Below are 23,406 nucleotides of genomic sequence, written 5' to 3' on the forward strand. Positions count from 1 at the left end.
GATTGGAATAAATAAGACACAAAAGTGACGTTTATCATAATATCTACATTAGTGAAAAGAACCACTTAATCGGTTAAGTTGTTTCTGAATTTAGTGTGCACAAATACACAAAATTCCAATAATTATTGTTTAGGGTTCTATTACGCTGATAGTCTTGTTTTTGGTTTTATAATATCATTCATTTATTCTGTGCTTGGTTACATTTTTATAACGTATTCATATTTATTATAAAATCCTGATCTACATTAGTAAAGGTGTATCCTGACCAACATAAAAGCGTACTCGTTTGAACTAATACTAATAATTATAAAAGAAATGTATAATACTATTTATTTATAATACTTATTGCTCGTTACATTGAATTCGGTAAGGGCATTTACCCATAACATTTGGTATGTCTGCGCAGGTGAGAGGCGCGCGAAGCGGCGCGGGCGCAACCACCGTGACGGCGCGTCCGAGCGTGCCTCCCCCGGGAATCGAACCACGGATCACTCATCCCGCAACCGGTAATCTCGTATCCGGTATCCTATCGGCTATGGTTACAGATAGGTTTAAGAAAAGTGAATGGTTCCAATAACAAAAAAAATAGATATCTAGAACATCGATGTTCTTTTTCAGTTGTTACACAGTGGTAATCAATAAAACAATTAAGTAAAGTCTCCGTATTCTGTTTTAAGCCTCTCTTGGTATAGATCAGCATTGGTCAGGCGCAGGCGTGGTCACAATTCCGTTCGTACTTATTTTTGGAGAAGGGAAGGGATTGTTAGTACGGATCTAGACGTGTGAAAGGGACCACCCATTGGAGGCAATGTGTCAGGTAGAACTTCATACGGTCCCCCTCCCCACTCCGGAAAAGCTATGTTTTATTTGTGTTCATGAATATGAAATGGTGCATCTGCCTTATGTACAAGTGGAAGATGATAGGATGTGAATGAAGTTACATCAGTTTGTTCATCGTGGCAATTTCACCAGGAATAAACTAACTGGCACACTATCGTATCTATAATATTATATTGGTATGGATTTATTCTTATATAATACAATATAAAAGATTTATATCTTGCTGCATTAACAAGTCTAAATGGCGTTTCTTATCTTTATTGGAACTTCCTTAGCGAAAATACTTTAAAAAATGCCATCGCATCGTACCACTAGCATAATATACAGATTAAGAACACGCAACTCTGATGGTTACTTCCAACTTCTAAGTACCTGTTCCACTAAACTTTCGTTTTCGATACTGTTACGTAATCGATTCAAATGATCTTTTTATAACTATTCCTCTTATTTTGTCTTGCCTCATTGATTGGGCTTATTACAAATTTAATGTTTATTTTCAAATATTCTTACTTGATCTTTGACATCTATGAAGTTATTGCATTTTATAACAAGCGTAATGCTTACTTTCACGAAAATGCAGATATAACAAGGAACTCTTCTTTTTTCTACTCATTTATATGTGGGATGTGTTTCACAATTGCCATTTACGAATGAGAATATAATATGGTGTACATGTTTAGCCATACTAGATCTATCTAAGTAAGGATTGAAATTAATTTTAATTGAGATGCTTTTTTTTAATATTGTAATGCTGTTGGCTATAGTTGGAATATCTTCATTGGACGAACGAAATGGAGGCGAGAATCACACCGAATCCGCGGAAACTATGAAAGCCAGTTCTGTCCTGACGAATGACAAACGACTGCTGTTTGGGTTCGAACGTCGCAATTTCGATTTCTGTTTGAAAATGATAATGAATAATTGCGGCAGAAGTCAACCGAGTATATGCATAATTTGTATAATCTATCTCTAACTCACGAGCTTTAGCATCTTAGTTTTTAGGAATTGATAGCATATATATGTATTTTGTAATATCCTTGATAGGGTATCAGTTATAGCCTATCAAGGATAGAATTTAGAATTAGGGATAGAATTGGACTTATCATTTTGACCAAAAGATTACTGAATGAAAATCAGTAGTTACGGGGTATATGTTTAATAAAGTCTTAACCTGATAATATGTACAAGAATCCTGTGGAGAGTCGAAGCACATTTTCAGTTTAGCATAGGAATATGTCATACAAATCTTACAAGAAGTTACTGGTTATCTTTGTTCTCAGGAAGACAGTACTTTGACATCGTAGTGTATTCCGAGAGGGTTATGGTCTAGAGGGAGAAGGTGTAGAGTATTTTATTTCTATTTGTGTCTAGAACTAAAATTGATAATATAACTTACTTGAAATTTTACTTTTGAAATAATGTAACGAAGAAGTATCTTGTCGATAACAAGACATTGTTATTTGTAACAATTTCTAATTGTATACCGATCACCTTACCCGAGATAAGGCCATTGTAACAGTAATCACATCTCACGGTTTCCAAGTCAAAGAGATCGCGCCCCACAATACAATCGATTTTCCTAAAGGTGGTACCGATTTGTTCTTGATGGTTCTGCTTCTATGTCAGTGAAACCTTTGTAGAAAATTATAATTTTATTTAATTTGTACTGATAGATACATACTCATTATGGTTAGTAGTTTATGTTAGATATTTCGTTGAAAGGAGTAATCTCAAATCGACTGATTGTTTTAAAGTATATATTCTTGAAAGTAATCAGACATTGACCTAAAAGAATACGCTAAGACCACTCTGGCAAATTTTCATCCCAATAATGCCATGGGCCAATCTACGTCAAAATGCACCGCCGTGTAGATATTAAAAAGGTTTTTATCTAAAATAATAATTAACAATAGACGTTGATGATTTGAAGAAGTATAAGTACATCACCTTGTCGGTCTGTCTATGCAATTTATTATGAAATATTAATAAAAATGAATTAAGATTTTAGATACGACATTTTGTGTTGCATGAACGATGTGAACTATCTACGTAAGATTACACCTTAACTAGCCGATTGTTATTGTTGCGTGGAGCAATAAATTTTATGTTCACATAAAAATGAAAGTGCTCTGCCTCGCTTTAATTGACTAATTGTATGTGCTTATTCAGTGCGAAAATATATAGTGCTCTATATAATTATCAATACAAAGCACTTAGAGATACTACTTAGGATGTCTACTATAAAGGTGTTGGGGAACGTTTCTATGCTGATAAGTCAGCGAAACAAAATTATATATTTTTTTTACTTTGAAATGAATTAATTTTTTTTTATCAATTTTTAGATAGCCTTTTAAATGGAAAAAATACAAACTTGCACTAATTTGTGTATACATATAGAATACACATTTTCATGCCGATTAATTTTATTTTACTGTGTAATTTATAGAGAAAATAACTTATGGAGTAGACAGAGAGGGCCAAGTGCCAAAGATATCATATAAAAATGTATACTTTTTTATAACTTTTGCTGCATAAATGCAATTGATTAGTTATGAATACATCAAGTAATGGCTGACGAATTAATTTACGATTAATTTGTATACATCTACAGTTGTTAATAACTTTCTTTTGCAATAACAATTTGTATAAACCTAAAAGTAAAATTTGTTGACCCATAAATTGCGATCTGTGCCGGTCTACTTGCCGCTATAATTTGTTTGGGTATACGAGTACAGAACTAACCGCGCTCTGTACCACGTGGTACCGCTAAATGTTTCACGCGAAGCCAGTGGATGAGTGGCGTGAATTTTTAATTCTTCTCGGCCTTCTTGGAATATCAATTCGCAGTTCATATTTGATTGTATTGTATGGACTCTGTTTCCGCATTTACCGTCTAATTTGGACCATTGTGCGTGAGCATGTGAGACCCAAGGCTACTAGAGTAGCCAGCCAAGCTCCTTCCAGAGACGAATTAGACTTCTGGTGTTTTCACAGGTTTCACAGGGCGACCTTACAGTTTCGTATTTAATTAAATTTATTTTTAATAAAGTTAAACGAACCAAAAATGGGAATGAATTAAATTAAATAAAAAATGATTTTTAATTTTTGATTTATGATTATTTTTTAAATTATATTGATGTATTATATATCGTTACTACTGTTATTCCAGATGGAGCATTGTCAACTGTAGTTATCACAGTGAACGTAACACTTGACATGCCTACATTTCACTGGGTATATATCAATCCAACGTGGCAGGAGGCAAGCACCGCCGTCTCTAGGATAAAATTTTTGTTTCATTGTTCAGGAGCTAGAAATATAATTTGAGTTACGTTAAGTATCTTTTTGGTGACGGTCACATTAGAATTTACGATGTAAATTATAAATCACTAGACCACGATGCTGACTGACTTAATATTAATGTCCTCGAAATTCGGTAATTATGACTAGAATGGCAATTGAGCTGACTTCTCACATAGTGGATGTAGTAACCAGTGCTTACTATCATGAAAATCATTATAAAACTTACAAAACAAGCAATAGGAAACTTCGGAACTTTATTTAATATTTTTTTTATTTACTATATATATTATATATAATAAATAGGTATAATAATAGCCAACCTAATCGTTGACTATACATTTGAATAGCCTTACGGACATCACGGTATCATACCAGCGATACCACACATTCATTGCCATTCAAGAGAACTAAGATGTCACGCCTCTTATCCTGTAATTTCTGCACTTTACCCTTTAACCGAAACCACAGATAAGACTGTATGACATAACCGAAACACATCTTACAGAGCAAGCTGCGTGGCTGCTGAAATACGGGACACAAAATCAAGTAGTACCTATTAAAGCAGGGGGATTATGTTAGACTTTGTAAAAAGTCTAACATTACCATATTTGTAAAATATAGGTACTTCTTGATAGCTATTGCCACAGTAATAACACTAGCAGTTGAAACAGAGTCTTACTGTATTGTATGTATCGATAGATGATTTGTATGACATTTGGGATGGACAATATTGTTCATATTGTCCACTTTAAACAAATTAACGTGTACTGTTAATAGAATTCATAAAATAATTACTACAGAACTCAACAACAACAACTCGTTCCAAAGAATTGGTCTTTGGAAATATTAACGTTGAGCTCTGTAACGTTAGTTTCAATCAAAGTTTATGCAGATGTAATATTATGTATAGGATATTTTTGTTGACCGCGATTCACCATTCGGAACGGACATCATGTCACAATTTTTGACGATGGCTGAGCAAGTGACTATCTGTCTCATTATGGAGTATTTCTCATTATAATTTCATCACTACCATTGAGGCATTTTCCCTTCTTTCTGGTGGACAAGATTTTGCTCTTTGTTTAGATATTTATAACCTCACTCGCTGAACCATAAACATTCCTCTGCATTCACAGAATTTATTCATCACTATAAACGCACACATAGGGTTTTGATTTTCTATATCATCATCTAATATCCTAAGATAGTTTCATATTATGATTATATTTATATTTTTAATTATATTTATTTAATGTATATAATTATAATATATGATCTAAAAAATTAAATAAAAACTATAGCATAATATTTTATACAAGTAGGTATATTATCAGGAAACCGTGGGAAACCGAAATAAATAAAATGTTATAAAAGTTGTGAATGAATAATTAATTTATATTGCATCATATGTTATATTGCATTTTATTTAAATATTGATATTCGAAAGTAAAAGAATTGATTTCTGAATTTTAATTTATTATTTCTGCACAAGGAAGCCAAAAAGTTATTGAATAACAAATAATTTATATAATCATGGTCTAAATTATTCTAAGTGTATACTAATCATATTTTAGTCAATTTAAATTAATGATTTAATAAATACTGAAGTTCGGCGGACAAGTTACCAATCCTTCATATTTTTTATGAAACATTGTAAATTGGACAACGTATCACAATATTATGTTATCTGTGGTATCACTGAATGATTGCACAAAAGGCATATAACATTAATACAATCGGTACACAGACCTAATCGATAAAGTTCTTTTGTATTTGTATAAAAATATTTCAATATAATAGTTATAGAAATTGTGAATCGAAAATCTGATATAGTTGAATATTACTCACCTATTAACCTTTTTGGTAAATATATATTCACTTTATGGTTATTGAAATCGAACGAAATTTTAATATATTCGAAAATGGAATTCAAATAGTCGTTCACTGCACTTCCTCGTTTCCGGCGCGTCGCGTTTGCGGAGAACGCTTCCGTACGACAGGTGTGCGGCGCGAACAGTTCGTGACTGTCTCGTTGAATTCACTTACAGTCATGCATCCGTTTCTGCACACCCCCTGTATACTATTTACTACGTTGTTTGTGACAATATGCTAAGTTCCTAACTCTGTTTGCATATTGTTGGCTGTGTTAAAAATCAAATCCAATCTTCACTGTCGCCAGTGGTCGTCGTCGTCAAATTTAGCTCTGGCTTCGGTAAAAAAAAGTAATGATTCGGATAATACTTAATGTTACTTTTATTGGAAGAAAATTACCTATGAGTATCTCGATTAGATAGGATTCACAGCACTATTACACAGATTTGCGGATCGAGTGTGTTCCTTAAGAATGTGGGTCCCAATTACGTCAGGTCAAGTTATTGGCATTTAAATGGCTCTCATTTAATATACTTAAATTCAAAAATAAAGTAATCTCTGTTTCGTTGTAACTTATTAAAAATTTTAGAACAATAGGTATATATCAAAATAGAATATTTAGAGACGGAAAATGGCCTTTCCCTTATAAAACTAAATAAAACTATAGCAAACATAAAAAATCTATGTACTGAATGTTTAATAAATAATCCACTAATATTAGCCATTGTAGCTTACTGTTACATTTCTATAGTTATAACAATTGCACACAGAAAACAAACAATAATAATACACTAAGCCAGTGTCATGATTAAAAATTACGAATTTTTAATTATTTATTTTATTATTATTATCTTTATTATATGAAAAAACCGATCCTCACTATTCATTCAGTGGACTGACTAACCAAAAACAGTCCGAAGTCATTACTATCGGTATACTAGAAAGTTAATATTTCGAATACCTACTTAATTTTTTTACATAGGCGTCCATATATTATGTATTTCTTGGTCTACGAGTATATATTTTTTGATGATAATGAAATGGTTTTTCCGCCTTTCCGGTTTACGCTAGCGTGGTACCAGTGGAGAATGATAAAATGAGCATCAAGTCAGGTCAGTTAGGCCATCCTGGCAAATGGAAATTCTCCACGAAAGTTTCCAGGGGGAACCGCGTGGAGGTTAACCTGACATGATACATTGCTAGCAATTACTAGGGGTTACTAATCCACATTACTAACAATCCCCTTCCCCCCGATTTCTTGACATTCCCATTGGAATTGTAATATACTTGAAGTTTTCGTGTCGTAGAAGCCGCGTCAAATAATTAATAACACTTAGCTCTGTAGCGGGGTAAAGGAACTTTGTGTACGTTATGTATATTACTTTATTATAATATGCTATGGCATGTTAGTACTGGTATTTTCGGTAGAGTACGGCTTGTGGTCAGCGAAGCTCGACGAAGTCGCGCGCTGACCGTAACGTTAACCATATGCTACCGGCCAAGTGCTGACTTCATTTAAATGTAACTGTTACTTCTCAATGGTAAGAAAGTAAGTAGTGAAATTGCAAATTTGTTTATCAATGAGTTAGAAAATATGTGCAAGTGCCAACTGGCTCATATTTATGTATCGGTAGTGTAAATTAAATCGTCGCTTTTATATACGTTGTTTGCTCTTTACATGACAAGATAAGATCACAAAGGTAATATCACTTAGAATTTGACATAAACAGATATTTTTATAACTAGCTATATTCGCGCCGGTGTACTACGAGTAATGAAGGATATGAGATCAAAGCTTTCATTTACAATTCGACATTGTACATGTCAATTAACAAATTTCGACCATATCTATATGTCAGGCCCATAATCCTGCGTAGATAGGTACCCCATATATTAGCTAGATAATGAACTGGTTCTGGCACTCTTTGTGGACTAGGGCTTTTCCTTTAGTACTCATAAAAGGTAGGTAGTTTAGGTACCTCTGCACTTGATGTATCAATTGTCTGAAATACACTCAATAATAATAATAACAATAAATCCCTGATGGACTATTTAGGCTGTTAGGAGGCATTGTCAGCTATTGTCGCGTCCTGCGGCAAACAGCATAAGTGTAGACCAATAAAAAAGAAAAGATGTTGTGGTGAATAAGAATTTTCTCTGAAATTATACGTAGAAGTGTTTTTGATAAATCCAAAGTTGTTATACGATTTTTTTTAATAAAAAAAAAAACTCGTAATAACTTAACTTTGATTAACATTCAATTACAATGACGTGAAAAACTCATAATGTATCCATCTACTTAAACAGTACGTACTATGTACGTAGTTACTGATTATTATTACTGATGCGAGAGACATGGATCGATGAAGATCATGCGGGCACCGTTCTTGTCACGGCTATTGGTTTTGTATAGATAGGTATGCATATTCCATATTATTGCATAAGATTATAAGAAAAAGTATGAAAACTCGTATATTGTAATGGATTAAAATTAAAAGTCAAATTATTCTTTTTAATTGTACTTAAGCCGACATCAATCTTAAATGTTAAGGTTTCACATCTGGTCGACACTAAGGAAAGCTTCGTATGTGTCTACTTATATTCTTAGTTATTCCATCGATGGAAATATCGGTGACAAACTAAAGAAATCGGAACCTATTATAAACTTTAGTATGGGGTTATAAACAACTCCATCATTACACAAAGCTTTTGGTTCATCTACTTCCATAACACGTTTCGTGCATACACGCCAGTTCTGGAGACTCGTGACGGTCGTGACTCCCCTAATAGAAAGCACAAAATCGAACTGAGTATGATAGGTGAATGTAAACGTCCTCGATAACGATATATATATTTCAGTTCCATTAGATATCAAGCTATATAAAATAATCTTTTTTTTATTTTGCATTATGTAATTGAAACGACGGTCAAACTGACGGCCAACCTGATATGTGAACAGCGCTATAGACATTACGTTATCATATATATCACATGATAACGTGATGTCTCTAGTGCTGTCACACGATATCACTCTTGCGTTGCCCTTTCAGAGTATTAAGATGTCGTGCCTCTTATAATTTCACTTCACTGCATATCTATTCACACAATCTACAACCGGAACTAAAGGTTACATAGCAAGGTTCTTGGCTGCTGAAATAGGAGAAACTGACGCAGATGACTTTACAATTTACATCTGGTGGTTATCTATTATGTATCTGATGTTTCGTTTTTTATTAATGTGGACTACAGTTAGGTCCATATTCGTCTTTATTCATACCAGTGTAAATAAAAGAATAAATATTTCTCATAATTATTTTATTTATATAATATCTAATTAATTTATAATATATAATACATTTCAATATCGCCTCTATGACTGTCGCAGTAGTTCCATAAAATCAACACTTCACATGATAACTACGGCCCAGACGTTCAATTAAGGCAAGACTAGCAAGCAATTATACGAGCTAACCATATGATTGAGCACCATAAAAATAACAATAAAGAGTTATAATTTGATTTTTCTATGAAAACTTGAGAGCGAAAGCAACGAGGCTTGAATTTATCTCTTTCTGTTTAACAATTAGAACATTAATTTATATGTCTTGTTCTTAGAAAAATCTGATCATAATTAAGCCACTTACTTATAAAACTTAGTCGGTCTTTTTAATACATACATTCAAGATAACATATTCAACTTCATGAGGATGTTAAGTGTTACAGAGGTCCAATATTATTTTAATAGTAAAGTTTCAACTTGTGGCTCTTAAGAGAATTTAAATTAGGTTGGCGCAGTCTAGTCAGTGGATGTTAAATTTCTTAATTACCCAGTACGTAGCTTGATTTATGAATTACAAGTAAGAGGTTTAATCACTAATCATTTCATATTAGGTTGGGACTAGATGGCGTTGTATAAATTGTCCAAGATTATTGTTATTATATTATATTTACGAAGTCAACAGCTAAGGTTTTATTCGATTGCAGATATTCTATTTAATAGTAATTATTATACTATATTGTTATGTTAATACGTCCGTATTTAACATTTTTAATAATAACACAGACATTTTAGTGTGTTAATCAGATTACGAATATAACTGAAAATTGAATATGATTTATGAAATTGAATGATTTATTAATTTGTTATGACTGGATTTTTGATAAAACTGTATAACTATGTAGTTACCTTGGATCTCGAAATGGACTACGAGGAACTAATGGAATCAAATATTCGTAGTTTTCCAACGAAGTTGAATATTTTTATTTTGAGTAGGTAAAAATTAATAGGGGCTGGTTTATTTTGTAAACAATTTTAGAAATATCTTTAAAACTTTGTAAATAAATTTATAGTTTATTGCCAATATCTGACAAACTTATTAAATGATAGTTTTACTTCGAATCTGTTGATAATATAGTAAAGTAAGCTACTTTTAAGATCACCTTGATTTCGCCTTCCCATATCTATCTCAATATAATTCTTATTTGTTGGTTGTCATAATTCCGTTCATATTTTGTAGTTTTATTATAAGTTCAAGATACTATTTTTATTATATAGCAAACTCTTACATTCTGATAATAGATAAATAGAACAAAAATATCAATTTATTTATTACATATTCTGTATTTTATATATGTATTATTTTCTATACGAATCATCTCAAAATAATACTTATGATAAATTTTAGAATTACGTAATAGTTTATTATCTCTTCTCTGCTATTAACAATAAGTATAGATTTTTTTTCTATACCTTGTACTTAAAATATGCAATCAGATAGCATAAGTATAGAGTTATATATTCAATTATTTAGTAACTTTAACTGTAGTTGCGATTATTTTTTATTGAACAAACATATGTTTATTTTACGTGTTAAACTTTATAAGTGTAATAAGATTCATTTAGCTTGATATGATGCAAATAATAATTAAACCCAAATCAAAATGTGCATTACAGGACATCATACATTTATTTATATGTATTAACATTATATATAGGTACATACAGAGTCAAATTTAGAACTCTGTTAAATAAAAATATTCTTTACTTTCTTCATTAATACCTTATTTATTTACCTGTCTCGTGTATTGTGATTGTAAATAGATATAATTCTAGCAAGTGAGTCGTTTTGTTTGGACAAGCTTTGGAAAAATAATTGAATTTAATAGATATTATTACGGAAGTGTTACTAATCAAGCTGCACCTATTGTAACAATCGATTGGCGCATAACTTGGGCTATCTACGCACTTTAATATAAATACAACTATGGGACAGTGCAGATAAGAGACAAAAATTCTCGTCGAGTCCAAAAAGCAACTGCTTGACTCGTGTACTACGCAATGGAATCTGCAGTTCTTTGAGTTTTACTTTGTATATCAAGACTTGTCTCTTGTCTGCGAAGACCCAAAACATCTACGTACTTTTAAATTTCTTACCTGGGCCCATCTATGCGTCTATACTAAATAATAATATATCCATTAGATTCATCAATACATTATTTAATTCGTCTAAAATTTACTTAATTAGGTAAATCTAACACATATCCATCACAATAACTTTAGAATATCAGTTTGTCTTTCGTTCAGATTATTTTATGTGGAAGTATTTTCAATTCAACACAATTTTCTATCTTACATCTAATATTTTTTCTAATGTCATTATTAAAATAGATTTATGACTCAATTTGTTGATAAAATACTTTAGATCGATAACACATTATCTATTATTAAACAGAAAACAAGTCGGTATATTTAGCGCAATATTTAGGTATATTTATTAAAAGCTACATTAAAATTTTTATTTATATACGAATCGAATAACATATCCTGAGGCTGTGCTTTTCATGAAGGTTTTGACTAGAATTCATACACAGTGCCTATAAGAAGAAAGAATACCATATAACAGTAGTTCTAAAACATTTTCAATGATATACAAAGCATATATAATAAGATAATACAATAAGTGGAAGTAGTATAAAATGTGAAATACAAAAATAATATGCTATGGTTACTGTAGTTACTACAATATAGTCTATAGTGTACATGCGTTGCTTATATATTATTATTGATAGATGTATCGATATAGTTAATTGGTAGGTATTATCATTAGACAGAAAGAAATACATTAATATTAAATAGCGAAAATATGTATTGTATCTCAAAATATCTGTGTCTACAAGGAAAATTTTATTTCCACTTCTATCTTATTATCATAGTTTCGATAAGTATAAATACAATAAGTCACTAGGATTGAGACTTTTATTTTACAATCGAATGAATTTATTTATGATTATATATTCTGATGCATTATTGCATCAGAATATATAATCATATAAACCTTGTAGTATAGAAAATAATCACAAATTTACACAATAAATTAAAAAAAAATCTCAAACAGAAAGATTTCTGATGTTAAATAATGTAAAATTGTTATATAATGTTAAATTATTTCGTTTTAGTACTTTAATTAAATTCCAAAATGAAATATGTATTATATACTGGCAGAAAGGCAAGTAGGTATTTATAACTGTAATTTAAAATTTTAATTTTAATTGTATACTTTCCTATAAATTTTATGTTCGAAAACAATTAACAGTGAATAATTGGTTGGTACTTTTATTTACATATGAATGTACAATATTTCTTAAACACAGTAGGTACTAGGCCAAATAAATGATATAATCTATGTAAATATATATTTTTCATACTCAAATATAATATTTATTATGTACATTATTAACGAATAAAACTTCAATTTATTCTATAATAAGCAATTAAAATAATAACTGTCCTAACTTGAACTTGTCGACTTTAGAACGTTTATATATCATTTATATACACGTTATTTTATAAATGAAATAATATGTATAAATATGATAACAATTAATATAACATTTAAAGAGCTATGTTCTATGCAGCAATAGATCAAATTCTAAAGTAAAAATAGCTTGGCTATAGGCAATATAATAAAATAATGACTTTAATTTACAGTGATATAATATTATTGAATTTTAAAATGACTTAACATCTCTGAAATTGCTTTAATAGAATTAACAGTAAACAACTACTTTCAACTATCTTTGTACATTATATCCAACATGTAAATTGTGGAATGTGTGATATTCCATTTGTTTATATTTATTTCCGTAATCAATAGATACAAAGTCTGTTAAAGGTGTTACGCGAGAACGATTACATAAAATAATAAACATTTGATATTTACTGAATAATATTCATGTGAAGGTATTACTCAGAAATACAATGAGATTGAAATGAGATCGTTTTAAAATATATTTTGGCAACGATAATGATAAATTTACCGTAAATAATGATATGGTAAATTTAAAAGTACCGCGTAGCATAGACCACATTGTACATTGACGAAATTTTTTTTTTAGTTGTATTGAATGAATTATAATGTAAACAAGTAGGTTTAACTATCTTTTTTAGTCAATAATTAAATATTTCGAATTTATACGGCTAAGATATTTAAATATTTTTTCTGGTATAGCGGTATGACGAGTAAAGAGAAGGCCATTCTTGTTTTATTTTGACACTATGTAGATAAAAAAATAATAATTTGTGTTGTTTCGTTGCTTTCATTGGTCGGTTTGCTTTTTGCAATGGATTAACGATTATATTATTTCATGTTAGTTTTTTTGTTATATATAAGTTTATTAATAAATTTTGCTCACCTAATCTTCTACTGATATTTATAAAGAGATCAATTCCGAGTCAATTTTTATTACTTATAACCAATAAAGTACGTGTAAACCATTAGCAAAATGGACACGAACATACCTACATTTTTTATGATGTCTTGTACAATAACAGTATACAAAACTACAAAACTAATGAATTAATATATAATATATGAATAAAGTAACGACACAGATACCAAGTTCCTCATATATGTCACTATATAAAATATTCATATTATATCTGTCACTATGTTACAACAAAAAGTTAAGTAGGTAGTCGTGTGCAATTTGCTAGTGTTCCTTATTACTGTTATATTAATTTTCTTTGTGCTAGACACGAATTACTAAATAAGAGCTACCTTTAGGAACTTTACCAAAATGTTGAGTACATTAGTGATCTTTAATACATGCTTAATTAATGGTTTAAGCAATATTAAAACTAATAGTGACAATATTACTTATTTTCTTAATATTGAATGAAAAAGATGTTGACATGTGATACTGACAAATGGTATTGCATTTCATCGATCTAATATATAACATAGAACGATCTTTGTACAAAAGCTATTAGTAACAATTAATTATTGGCTACTATAGTACTATTTTCATTATTGTTATGTAGTTAACTTATACTATTACAAATTGTTTAGTTGTGCATGTAATATTTGATTGATGGGATAATGTATAAAAAGCAGATTGCATATAACCGTGATATTAAAATTTTAAACTTTATTAATCTATATTACGCATATACGGACAGAATTTATATACTTTCATTTATATTTATGTTATTCAGTTCTAAACAAATTAAGAGATTCTATGAATCTGTATTATCAAATTACACTTAATCTGAAAGCGGCACACAAATATTTTAGTTGATTTTATAGATTATTAATCTCGTGGATGGGTGATATTAAGACATTCGTAACAATACTTTATTGCATGAAAGAAATAAAGGACGATCAACGAAATCATACAACATACATGATAAATAAATAAAGAAAAATGTGTATTGTTTATCTCACCTCACTATTGATCGCAAATAAATTCTGAAATTACATGTGAATTCAACTTTTTTATATAAGATAAAGGATTGAAATAAATTTTTGAGCTGAATAGTACTGCGAATAAATATATAAAACCTGATAGATGGCATCACCCTTAAGTATTAATGTTTGTATCGATATAGAAGTTAGAAATTAAGCTAAACAATGAAGCTGTTTCTAATTTGAATACTTGAACTTTGTACATTACATTGATTCCATTCATTATTCTCTGCTTATTGTATTGTTAATTTTATATTATGATCATTCCATTGCTATAAATTGCCATTCCTTATTGTGCATTATTACTACAGAAATTATCAATGGCGGCGTGATTAAATGTATCATAGATTTCTAGATTTACCTACAAACGTTGATATTATGCCATATATGTTATCATTTTTAAGGATTAAAACCAACCAAAATATTTCTAGATTGTGGATAGCACCATCAATCGTCATTAATTATCAATCTTAAGCATATTTAATTATGTAATTTAGATTTAATGACTTTGATGATTAGGTGCGTTAGTAAACAGGCAATATACAATAATCTCACAATATACAGAAAATTTTATGTCTCTAGCAGCTAGATGTGTTCTTTTGCTATGATGAGTTAGAACACTACACAAGAAATTAGATTCAAAAATAGAACTTCGGCATTACAATATTTATAAACTAATATAATTTTGCAATTACATGTAATAGATTCTTAAATTGGAGGATTTAGGATTTTAGGCGACTCTTGAATAGGAACGCTCGCGGTATATTTGAGATTCTTAGAAGTATTTTACACTTAGTCCCAAAATTGTCTATTACACTATAAGGTTGTTATCACGCTATGTTGTTTGTGGGTTGGGCGGTCGCAGTACCGTGATGCAAATAGAACCTCGTAGTATTCGTAAGAGATCAATTACTTCTGGGGTCTTCATTGAAGTGACATTTTCGTCGTTTACCTTGAAAATTAAACAATTTAGAAAGTCATTATTACAAAGAATTATAATATATACGTAAATGTTTGTAAACAGTTTGAGTTCAAATGAAATGTTTAAAAAAGTATTGGTAATAAGTAGAAAACATTGTGTCATTAAGTAAGTACAGGCAGTAGTAAAAAAAAGCACTGCTAATATATGTTCTTAATAAGGTATAATAATAATAATAAGGTAAAACTGAAAACCAGCCCTGGGCGCACATCAGACCAGCAATAGCTGATTTTGTACTACAGCTGAGTGTGAATACTTTGGATAATTGTGTAACTGTATCACTGACATTTGTTGGCAATATTTAGTTTTGGTTTTTTTTTAATTCTCGTAACTATTCGGTTAATTTAGAGTTAAGGGTCATACTGACCAACTATTATTAATTAACTATGCAGACAAATTTAGACATTGTCCGTTTTACAATAACGTCTCAATTTTAATTAATTATAGAGTACATATGAAAAAAAATTTGAAATGATTACATAGATTGTTAAAATGTAGTAATTATCCTGTTAATTTAGTACAAATTACCTGTAATATAACATCGCCTCGCTGCAAACGACCGTCGCGTGCAGCCACACTGTCGTTGTAGACGGCTGAGATGTAGCTTTGCCCTGATTCTGGGTGACTTTGTACACTAAATCCAAGTCGGCTGTTCCATCCACGATTCAGTTCCACGGTCACTATCTAAATGACATTTATTTAATTAGCGAGATTAAGACTGACTTAGATATGTAAGTCATAATACCAGTATACCAAAGTCATAAGGCCATTATCAAACCTAAAATATATAAAATCAAAATATACATCTATTTTAAGTGCAGCAGTAAGGTAAGATATAGAAAATAATTACGACCTCATTTATGAAATTTCTATCTATGCTTTTGAACTTACAGATGAAATTTATATGTACATATGTTCTTTTTATTGCGGGACATAATTTTAAGCAAATTTGGGCTAAATAATTTAATTTTTATATTTGATTTCAATCCAAACGAAATGTATAAAATATTCAAAATCCTTGTAATTTTCAACACTTCCGTAGTGGCATTAGTCAACCATACAGTGCAGAATTATAACTAAAACACAAAGTCACTAAGACTAATTTAAAATTATGTTAATTTCAGTTATCTGTGTATAAATCGGTAAAAATATGTATAATAATATTATTCATATTTGCAAAAGAATTTTAGAGCACATAATCTTTTTATATACATAAATAATCTACTTACTGTAGGTTCAGTACTGGCGTCGTCCGTCAGATCTTCAGGCTTGATGTTCTCCTTCTGGACGGTATGGATATCCTTGACCATAGGCGGCGGCGGCTCCATTGTCTTCCTCTCGTTATCTGGCGACAATGCGACTCCTTTCCATTTCTTTAAGCCATTATCTAAAATAAAAGCAACGAAGCTTGATAATATTAATCTACTAATGGATGAAACTAGAGTTCGCGCCTTTCTCCGTCGTGGGGGGAGCTGTCTTCGCTCTGATTGCAAACTGGTGAATGTTTTCGCATTACATGTTGTACACAGTGCTTTATGTTTTGTTAACGCGACATGATGTGCCTATATAATTCTCCACGTTAATGTGTAATAAATAAAATAGCAATGATTGGCGGGCATATCACCGCTATGCATGTACTTAGCGAATTTTGAAAATGGAATAAGGGAGTGATCTTAAGGATCTAATTCCATACATTTAGACCTATATACCTATGAGTTTAAGGTCTAATATTCCAGGAATTTATAATTATTCGTTTACTTCACGAATAAATAAAAGAATCAGCTTTGAAATTCGTAAAAAAAAAAAATAACAGAGAAGATTTTTATATGGAAAATTGATAAACTTCTTTAACTATTAAATCATGTCTATATGTACAGGGATATTTTTTAAAATAGCTATGATAAAATTTAAAAGACAAATAATATAATAATCTAATAGAGTTTACGTAACACCAGTAGCAGACAGGTAGAAGTCAGTCGGTCAGAATTTATCTCTTTATAATATTATTATACATTGATATTATTACGCATTAGGCAATTTGCATAAAGCGAGATCAAATCTATTAATGATTCTGATCTGAATTAATGTAACGGACTAAATGAATTATTAATGAATGATTCTTTTATGCGAAAGCTTTACTGCATGCTAGAAAACTTACTGTCATCCTTATGTCCATCGGTTGTATCACTACTAGTACAGTGCAGAACTGCACTCTGGTATCCAGGATTGGAGTGTTTGAATTTAGTATCATCACTGGACAGATCTACTGGCATCGACACAGGCTCGTCCGAGTCCACAGGGAAAACTGGTTCGGTATATCGCTGCCTACTCAAATCTTCTTTATACACATTAGGCGCGTCCAGAGCGTCGTTGTCTAGATTGTTCAGCTCGTATCCATGCGGTGGCACTGGAAATTATTTGTACACTTTGAGTGTGACTTTTGAGTTTGAGTTGATTGAATAAAAAACTAGGCACGTGAATTAATAAATGAAAGAGATAAAATTGAAGATGGACAGATTGAATGAACACTAATTTACCTGATTTATCCAATACGGCTTATAAATATGACTATAGTTGAACGTACAACAAATGTATCGGATTCCAATAGGAAAATTTAAACAAATTTACTACAGGAGAGAGAAAAATGCAAGGCAACTTGAATTACGCTGCAGAAAATTATATAGTGTTTGAGAATAGTTAATACGAAGAAGTTTGAAATGTCTAATAGCTGTTGTGAAGTAATGATCAACAGGTGTTATGAAGTGTAGTGCATAGGGCGCGGCCAGTGCATTAATGCCTTATGCCAACACATTACATGCTTATCTTACAACTGTCGTTTATCACAGGATGTAACATTTACAGATGCAACGAAAATATACACAGAAAAGTTTCGTTTTTAGCGTATCTTTGACCAGAGGCATGATCGGAGCACACTTATGAAGATGCTGGTAATAATACGGTGAACTATAGCTACTGTGTGGTTGTGTACGTATTGTTTTCGCACGTCACGGAATCCGGCAGTCGTCATATCGCTGTTGCGGATTGAAGGTGTGAAGCAGATGGAAGTACGATGGGATACGAGAGTGCGGCCGACAGTGTCTCACCTGTCAGGCTTAACTTTTGTTTTCTACAAGAAGGTGGAGCCGTCGGGCTGGCGAGTGTCACAGTTTGCGCGCGCTGAGGGCGTCTCACCTCTTGAGCTACTTGGGAATTTTCCGACTGTGTTACCGCAATGGTACTCGGAACATCTGCGCGGAACATCTACCTAGCTTAGTGTGTATCGTGTCATTGTGACTGTAAGCCAGCTGTGCTCTAGTGATTTATGATAGGCGTATAAGTACATAATAGTTACATTATGTATTCCTTATTGCTGAAAGTTCTCCTATATTGAAATCTTGTCTGTATTATTGAGATGTAGAAACAGAATTAATTACTACGAAACTGGAGTAGCTTGTGGTTAATACGCTCCGTGTATGCAATATTAATACGGATTAGCTAATGAACCCAGTCTACCACAGTTAATTACTTTGTTATTTTGTCTGAAAATGCTGAACACGTTTACTCTGTATAATGTGTTGCTAAACAATAATTTGGTTGCGTTATTTGTATGGAACTAAAACTAACTCATCTACCTCTTATTAGCATAAAATAAGCAATAATGTTATTCCAACAATTGTATAACAACGATAAGTTTTACAAATAACCAATATCGATAGAAAAATTATTCACAAGCTGGAATCTGAAAATATCCTCCACCTAAAACTTTAATTACAATTATAAACATTAATTGATTTTTATTAATAGGCATAGAAAAGAAATAAAATTGTCCGAATTTTTCTATTATATATGTGTGCAGATACATACCGTTTGGCTGTTCATAGTGGTTGGTCTCTTTTGTGAGTTTGCGGAATTTTCGCGGGGACAAACAAGGCGAACGGGAGCCGTCGACGGTGTCAGGCGTCAGTCTACGTGCCGCCAAGTCGCACAGCATTGATACTGCTTCAGCTCTGTCAAGGATTATTTGAATTGAATTACTATTATGTAAATATGCACTGTTGAGTAAAGTCGGATTAGTAAATAATAAGTTTAATCTATATCCGAGGTAAACGAGACATTCTATTTAATAGGAAAAAGTATACACATTTCTAACAACACTTTGGCGCTAGGAATGAATATCTATAGCGTTAGATTTCGATGGTCGTTGATTCGATATCTGCACAAATAATAAATGTATGCTTTAATAATATATGTATTTATGAATATGTATTTTTATTTATTATGTTGTTCGGAAAGTAATTTGGTTTTTTATGACAAAGGATTTAATTGTATTTTTCCACCCAACTTCACACTTAAGCAGTATAATTTTTATATGGTTTGAGAGCTCATATAGCAAGGCTTGTGTGGCAAAAATTTCAATTAATTCTACACAGTAGGTTTTCTACTGTTTTACTACAGAAAGGGCAAAAATGCTGCTTTTAAATAAAGTTATTTAAGTAGATTTGAAAAATAATAAAGATATTTTGATTTGATTGGATTAAAAGTTGCATGGTAAGATTGGCAAGTTACTTATAATATACTCGTATTATTTTTATATTTTCTTAATGATTGTTAAACAATATTACGGAGAGCATCCGAATAATCATGTACCTAGTGTAGCTACTAGTTCGACAAAGGGCTCATTTGCTATGCTGCGTCAAGTGCACCAGCTACTTCAATATGTACATATTGAAGTAGCTACTCGAAGTAAATATTTGCTATAAAATTTTTCAACCATGAAGAGTAACATAAATAGGTACAGCTATTCGGAATCACAATACAGTCTGTTTTCATTTCTTTTAGTTCTAGGACATTTGAAAGGGCGACTAAAAGAATAAACTAAAAGACCAACATATGAGAAAGAACAGAAAGACTATGTAAAATAAAATCAACCAACTGCACTAACCACTATTTTTTGTCAGTAAGACTAGGTTAATATCCTACTCTTATTTGAAGAGACCCGTATACATTATTACCTACCTTAGTATTCGTTAAGACTGAAAGTATACGACCCTTCCAGTGAAACCTAAACACTGGATTATTATTTAAAAAATAACCTAACTTTAGGTTAGCTGTATGAATAATCCAAGACAGTAGGTATATAAATTTTAAAAAAATGTGCAAGTTATTGGAGTTATATATATTGATTTTTCAGAATAACAAAAAAAAATTATTTACAGTAAATACATACTGTAATTTACGGCGAAATTTTGATTGAAAATGTTTGGCCGCGATTGAGTGAGGGGAGACGCAAGGTCCGAATAAAGGAAGAACGAATACTTAAGAGACTTACTACTTAAGACATCGTAATTTTATTGCGCGAACAACTCCTCTTAAGATTTACTAACAAACAGATTTATTTATATATATGAACAGCACCACAGTCTTCACTTTATCACGTGACGCTCACGATACCACTCATGCGCTGCCATTACAAAGGAGATCATTATGCCACTCATTCCACTCATTCGACCACATATCTGCAACTATTTTCATATATTTCGTGGATTTATGAAAATATTTTTTCTACTTCTATAACTAATTGATCACGTCACATGTTGCAGTTTGTAGGGTTTTAGACATCATTTTCTATTTACTTCCAGGGAGAAAAAAAGTTAGTGATAGTATCCAGGAAACTGATTCCTGAATTCTGTCACTCACTTTCTAGTACCAGTATTTTTTTAGTAATATTTGAATGAGTACATCTCTATAAAAGCGGAAAAAGATTGGTTCTTGGTTTTTATGCTACTTCTTACCTAAAATTCTTGAGATTAACGAGATGCTTTAAAATATTTCATTTCAAACAACCCGTCATCACTTGACAGACTGTTGATTCATTCTTAATTAAAACTATTGGAAAACTCGGTAATTAAAAGTCCCGCATTAATTTGCTTGCTACTAATAAAGGAGTTAATTTGTCGAAAATTTAATAAACAGAGTAGATCTAAAAGTCGTAATTTGTACAGAAGCTACTAACTAGGCATTTAAAAATAAGAAAATTAGAAAGAATAATATCGGGATTTAGGTATAACTTACCATGAAATACAAGAAATATAAAAGTGAACAAAGAAGTATACAATAGCAAAGAGAACTTCCTACTTTATGAGTCGATTGAAGACAAGGTAAAACGAACAACAACAATCAAATTGATATATAGAGCGTTTTATTGTCTACCACAGATGGTAGGCTTATTACTACGTCTCCTTTGAACGAATAAGCAATCGTTTATCAATTGCCTGCACACTGTATATATCCATACTAATATTATAAATAGAAGACGGTATCTGAATGTCTATCTATTTTTTACATTTTCTCGAACAAAACACCTGAACGGATCTTAATAAATTTGACATGAAGATAGATTGCATTACGAGGATGGATATAGGATATCTTTTATCTAAACTAAGTAACTGCAAATTAAATTATATTCTGAACCTTAAAGCAATTAACAAAGGGTAAAAATAATGCATATACCTGAGTGGTGGTTTGGGCCTATTGGTTGGGCCGTCGGAATCTGTAGGGCCCTCTTCTTTAGGCGACATCGGAGAGAGCGGCGTCGCAGCGTGGTCCCGGTACAATCGTAGTCGCACTTCGGAGCCGCACGCTCGCAGAAACGCTACAGCTTCCGCGTGCGACATACTTGACATTGACGTGTCGTTGACCTGTGTGTTTATTTTGTGAGGTCAGTACACGGCAGACGTCTCGTGAGATGAATTACCTTTTATGTCATAGATATTTTTAGCAACTGTTAGATTATAATAAGATGTGTGTATATTTAGAAGTGATTACCTTCTCCGTAACCACCTGTCTCCGTCTAGGCACGGCATGTTTTGGCACTGTGTTAGGCGAATAAGTCGGATTACGTGCCAATCTTAACTGGGTACGTACGTGGGTACGTGTATTACATAGCTGAAATTACTAATACCCTATGCTATATGGTATGTGCCATCTAGTCGGAAGTTAAGCAGAGCTTGTCTTAGGGTTACTAGACAACTTATAGAATACATAAAAAAAGGCCAGGTCAATAAGATCATTCTCTTGAATCCAAATGTCTGTGTTGTGAAAAGTGGTGTGCTAAAATGCTGTAATCTAATAGGCAATATCTACAATGAATCACATATAATTACGATATAATATAAAAAAAATATTGGGTTAATTATTATAGTTGTATGAGGAGATATACAAGGTTAATAATAAAACACAATAGACGAAGAAAAATCAGAAAGAAATATGTAGGAAGAAAAGTAAATGACATTACATATATGATTCCATGCAAATTACTGAAACCTCTTTATCTTCATGAATGACAACACTTAACGAGGGTGATAATGAGGCAGCCCCTGTTGCCAACTTTGTGTGTTTTATTTCTTATTGTTGTATTATCCCATTATGCTAGTTTAATTTGTCAATGTTGGTAATAAAGATCTTATTTTATCTAATGTATCTATCTTATCTAATATATTCTGTGATGTACGAGTACACAGTACTTTATACAGGAAACTTTACCACGGACAAAACAAAATTTATTATAACTCACTTATGAGGTAGCTGTAGCTGTTGTTATTTTTTATTATTATATTATTACTGTAATTAAACACGCAAAAAACCACCGAATTCAATCATATTATAAAG

At 31.4% G+C, this 23,406-nt stretch overlaps 2 protein-coding genes across 2 annotated transcripts in view; both read right to left on the reverse strand.

Moving 5' to 3' along the window:
* Nucleotides 1–6,147, reverse strand: part of LOC131849393 (cadherin-23) — a 45,556-nt gene extending 39,409 nt beyond the window's left edge. The window contains exon 1 of the mRNA XM_059199461.1: nt 5,992–6,147. The gene's annotated coding sequence lies outside the window, so the exon portion shown is untranslated. The remainder of the gene's footprint in view (nt 1–5,991) is intronic.
* An 8,558-nt stretch (nt 6,148–14,705) lies between these two features.
* LOC131849485 (uncharacterized) overlaps nt 14,706–23,406 on the reverse strand; it is an 85,768-nt gene continuing 77,067 nt past the window's right edge. Inside the window, exons 9-15 of the mRNA XM_059199565.1 lie at nt 22,249–22,436; nt 19,603–19,745; nt 18,843–18,986; nt 17,897–18,145; nt 16,968–17,125; nt 16,267–16,422; nt 14,706–15,711 (exon numbers count right to left, since the gene is read on the reverse strand). Of these exons, the coding sequence (XP_059055548.1) occupies nt 15,595–15,711; nt 16,267–16,422; nt 16,968–17,125; nt 17,897–18,145; nt 18,843–18,986; nt 19,603–19,745; nt 22,249–22,436 (1,155 nt within the window). The 3' untranslated portion in view covers nt 14,706–15,594. The remainder of the gene's footprint in view (nt 15,712–16,266; nt 16,423–16,967; nt 17,126–17,896; nt 18,146–18,842; nt 18,987–19,602; nt 19,746–22,248; nt 22,437–23,406) is intronic.

Source organism: Achroia grisella, unplaced genomic scaffold, assembly GCF_030625045.1.
Source record: "Achroia grisella isolate CSIRO2021 unplaced genomic scaffold, CSIRO_AGI_Agris_v1 utg642, whole genome shotgun sequence".
Taxonomy (NCBI): Eukaryota; Metazoa; Arthropoda; class Insecta; order Lepidoptera; family Pyralidae; genus Achroia; species Achroia grisella.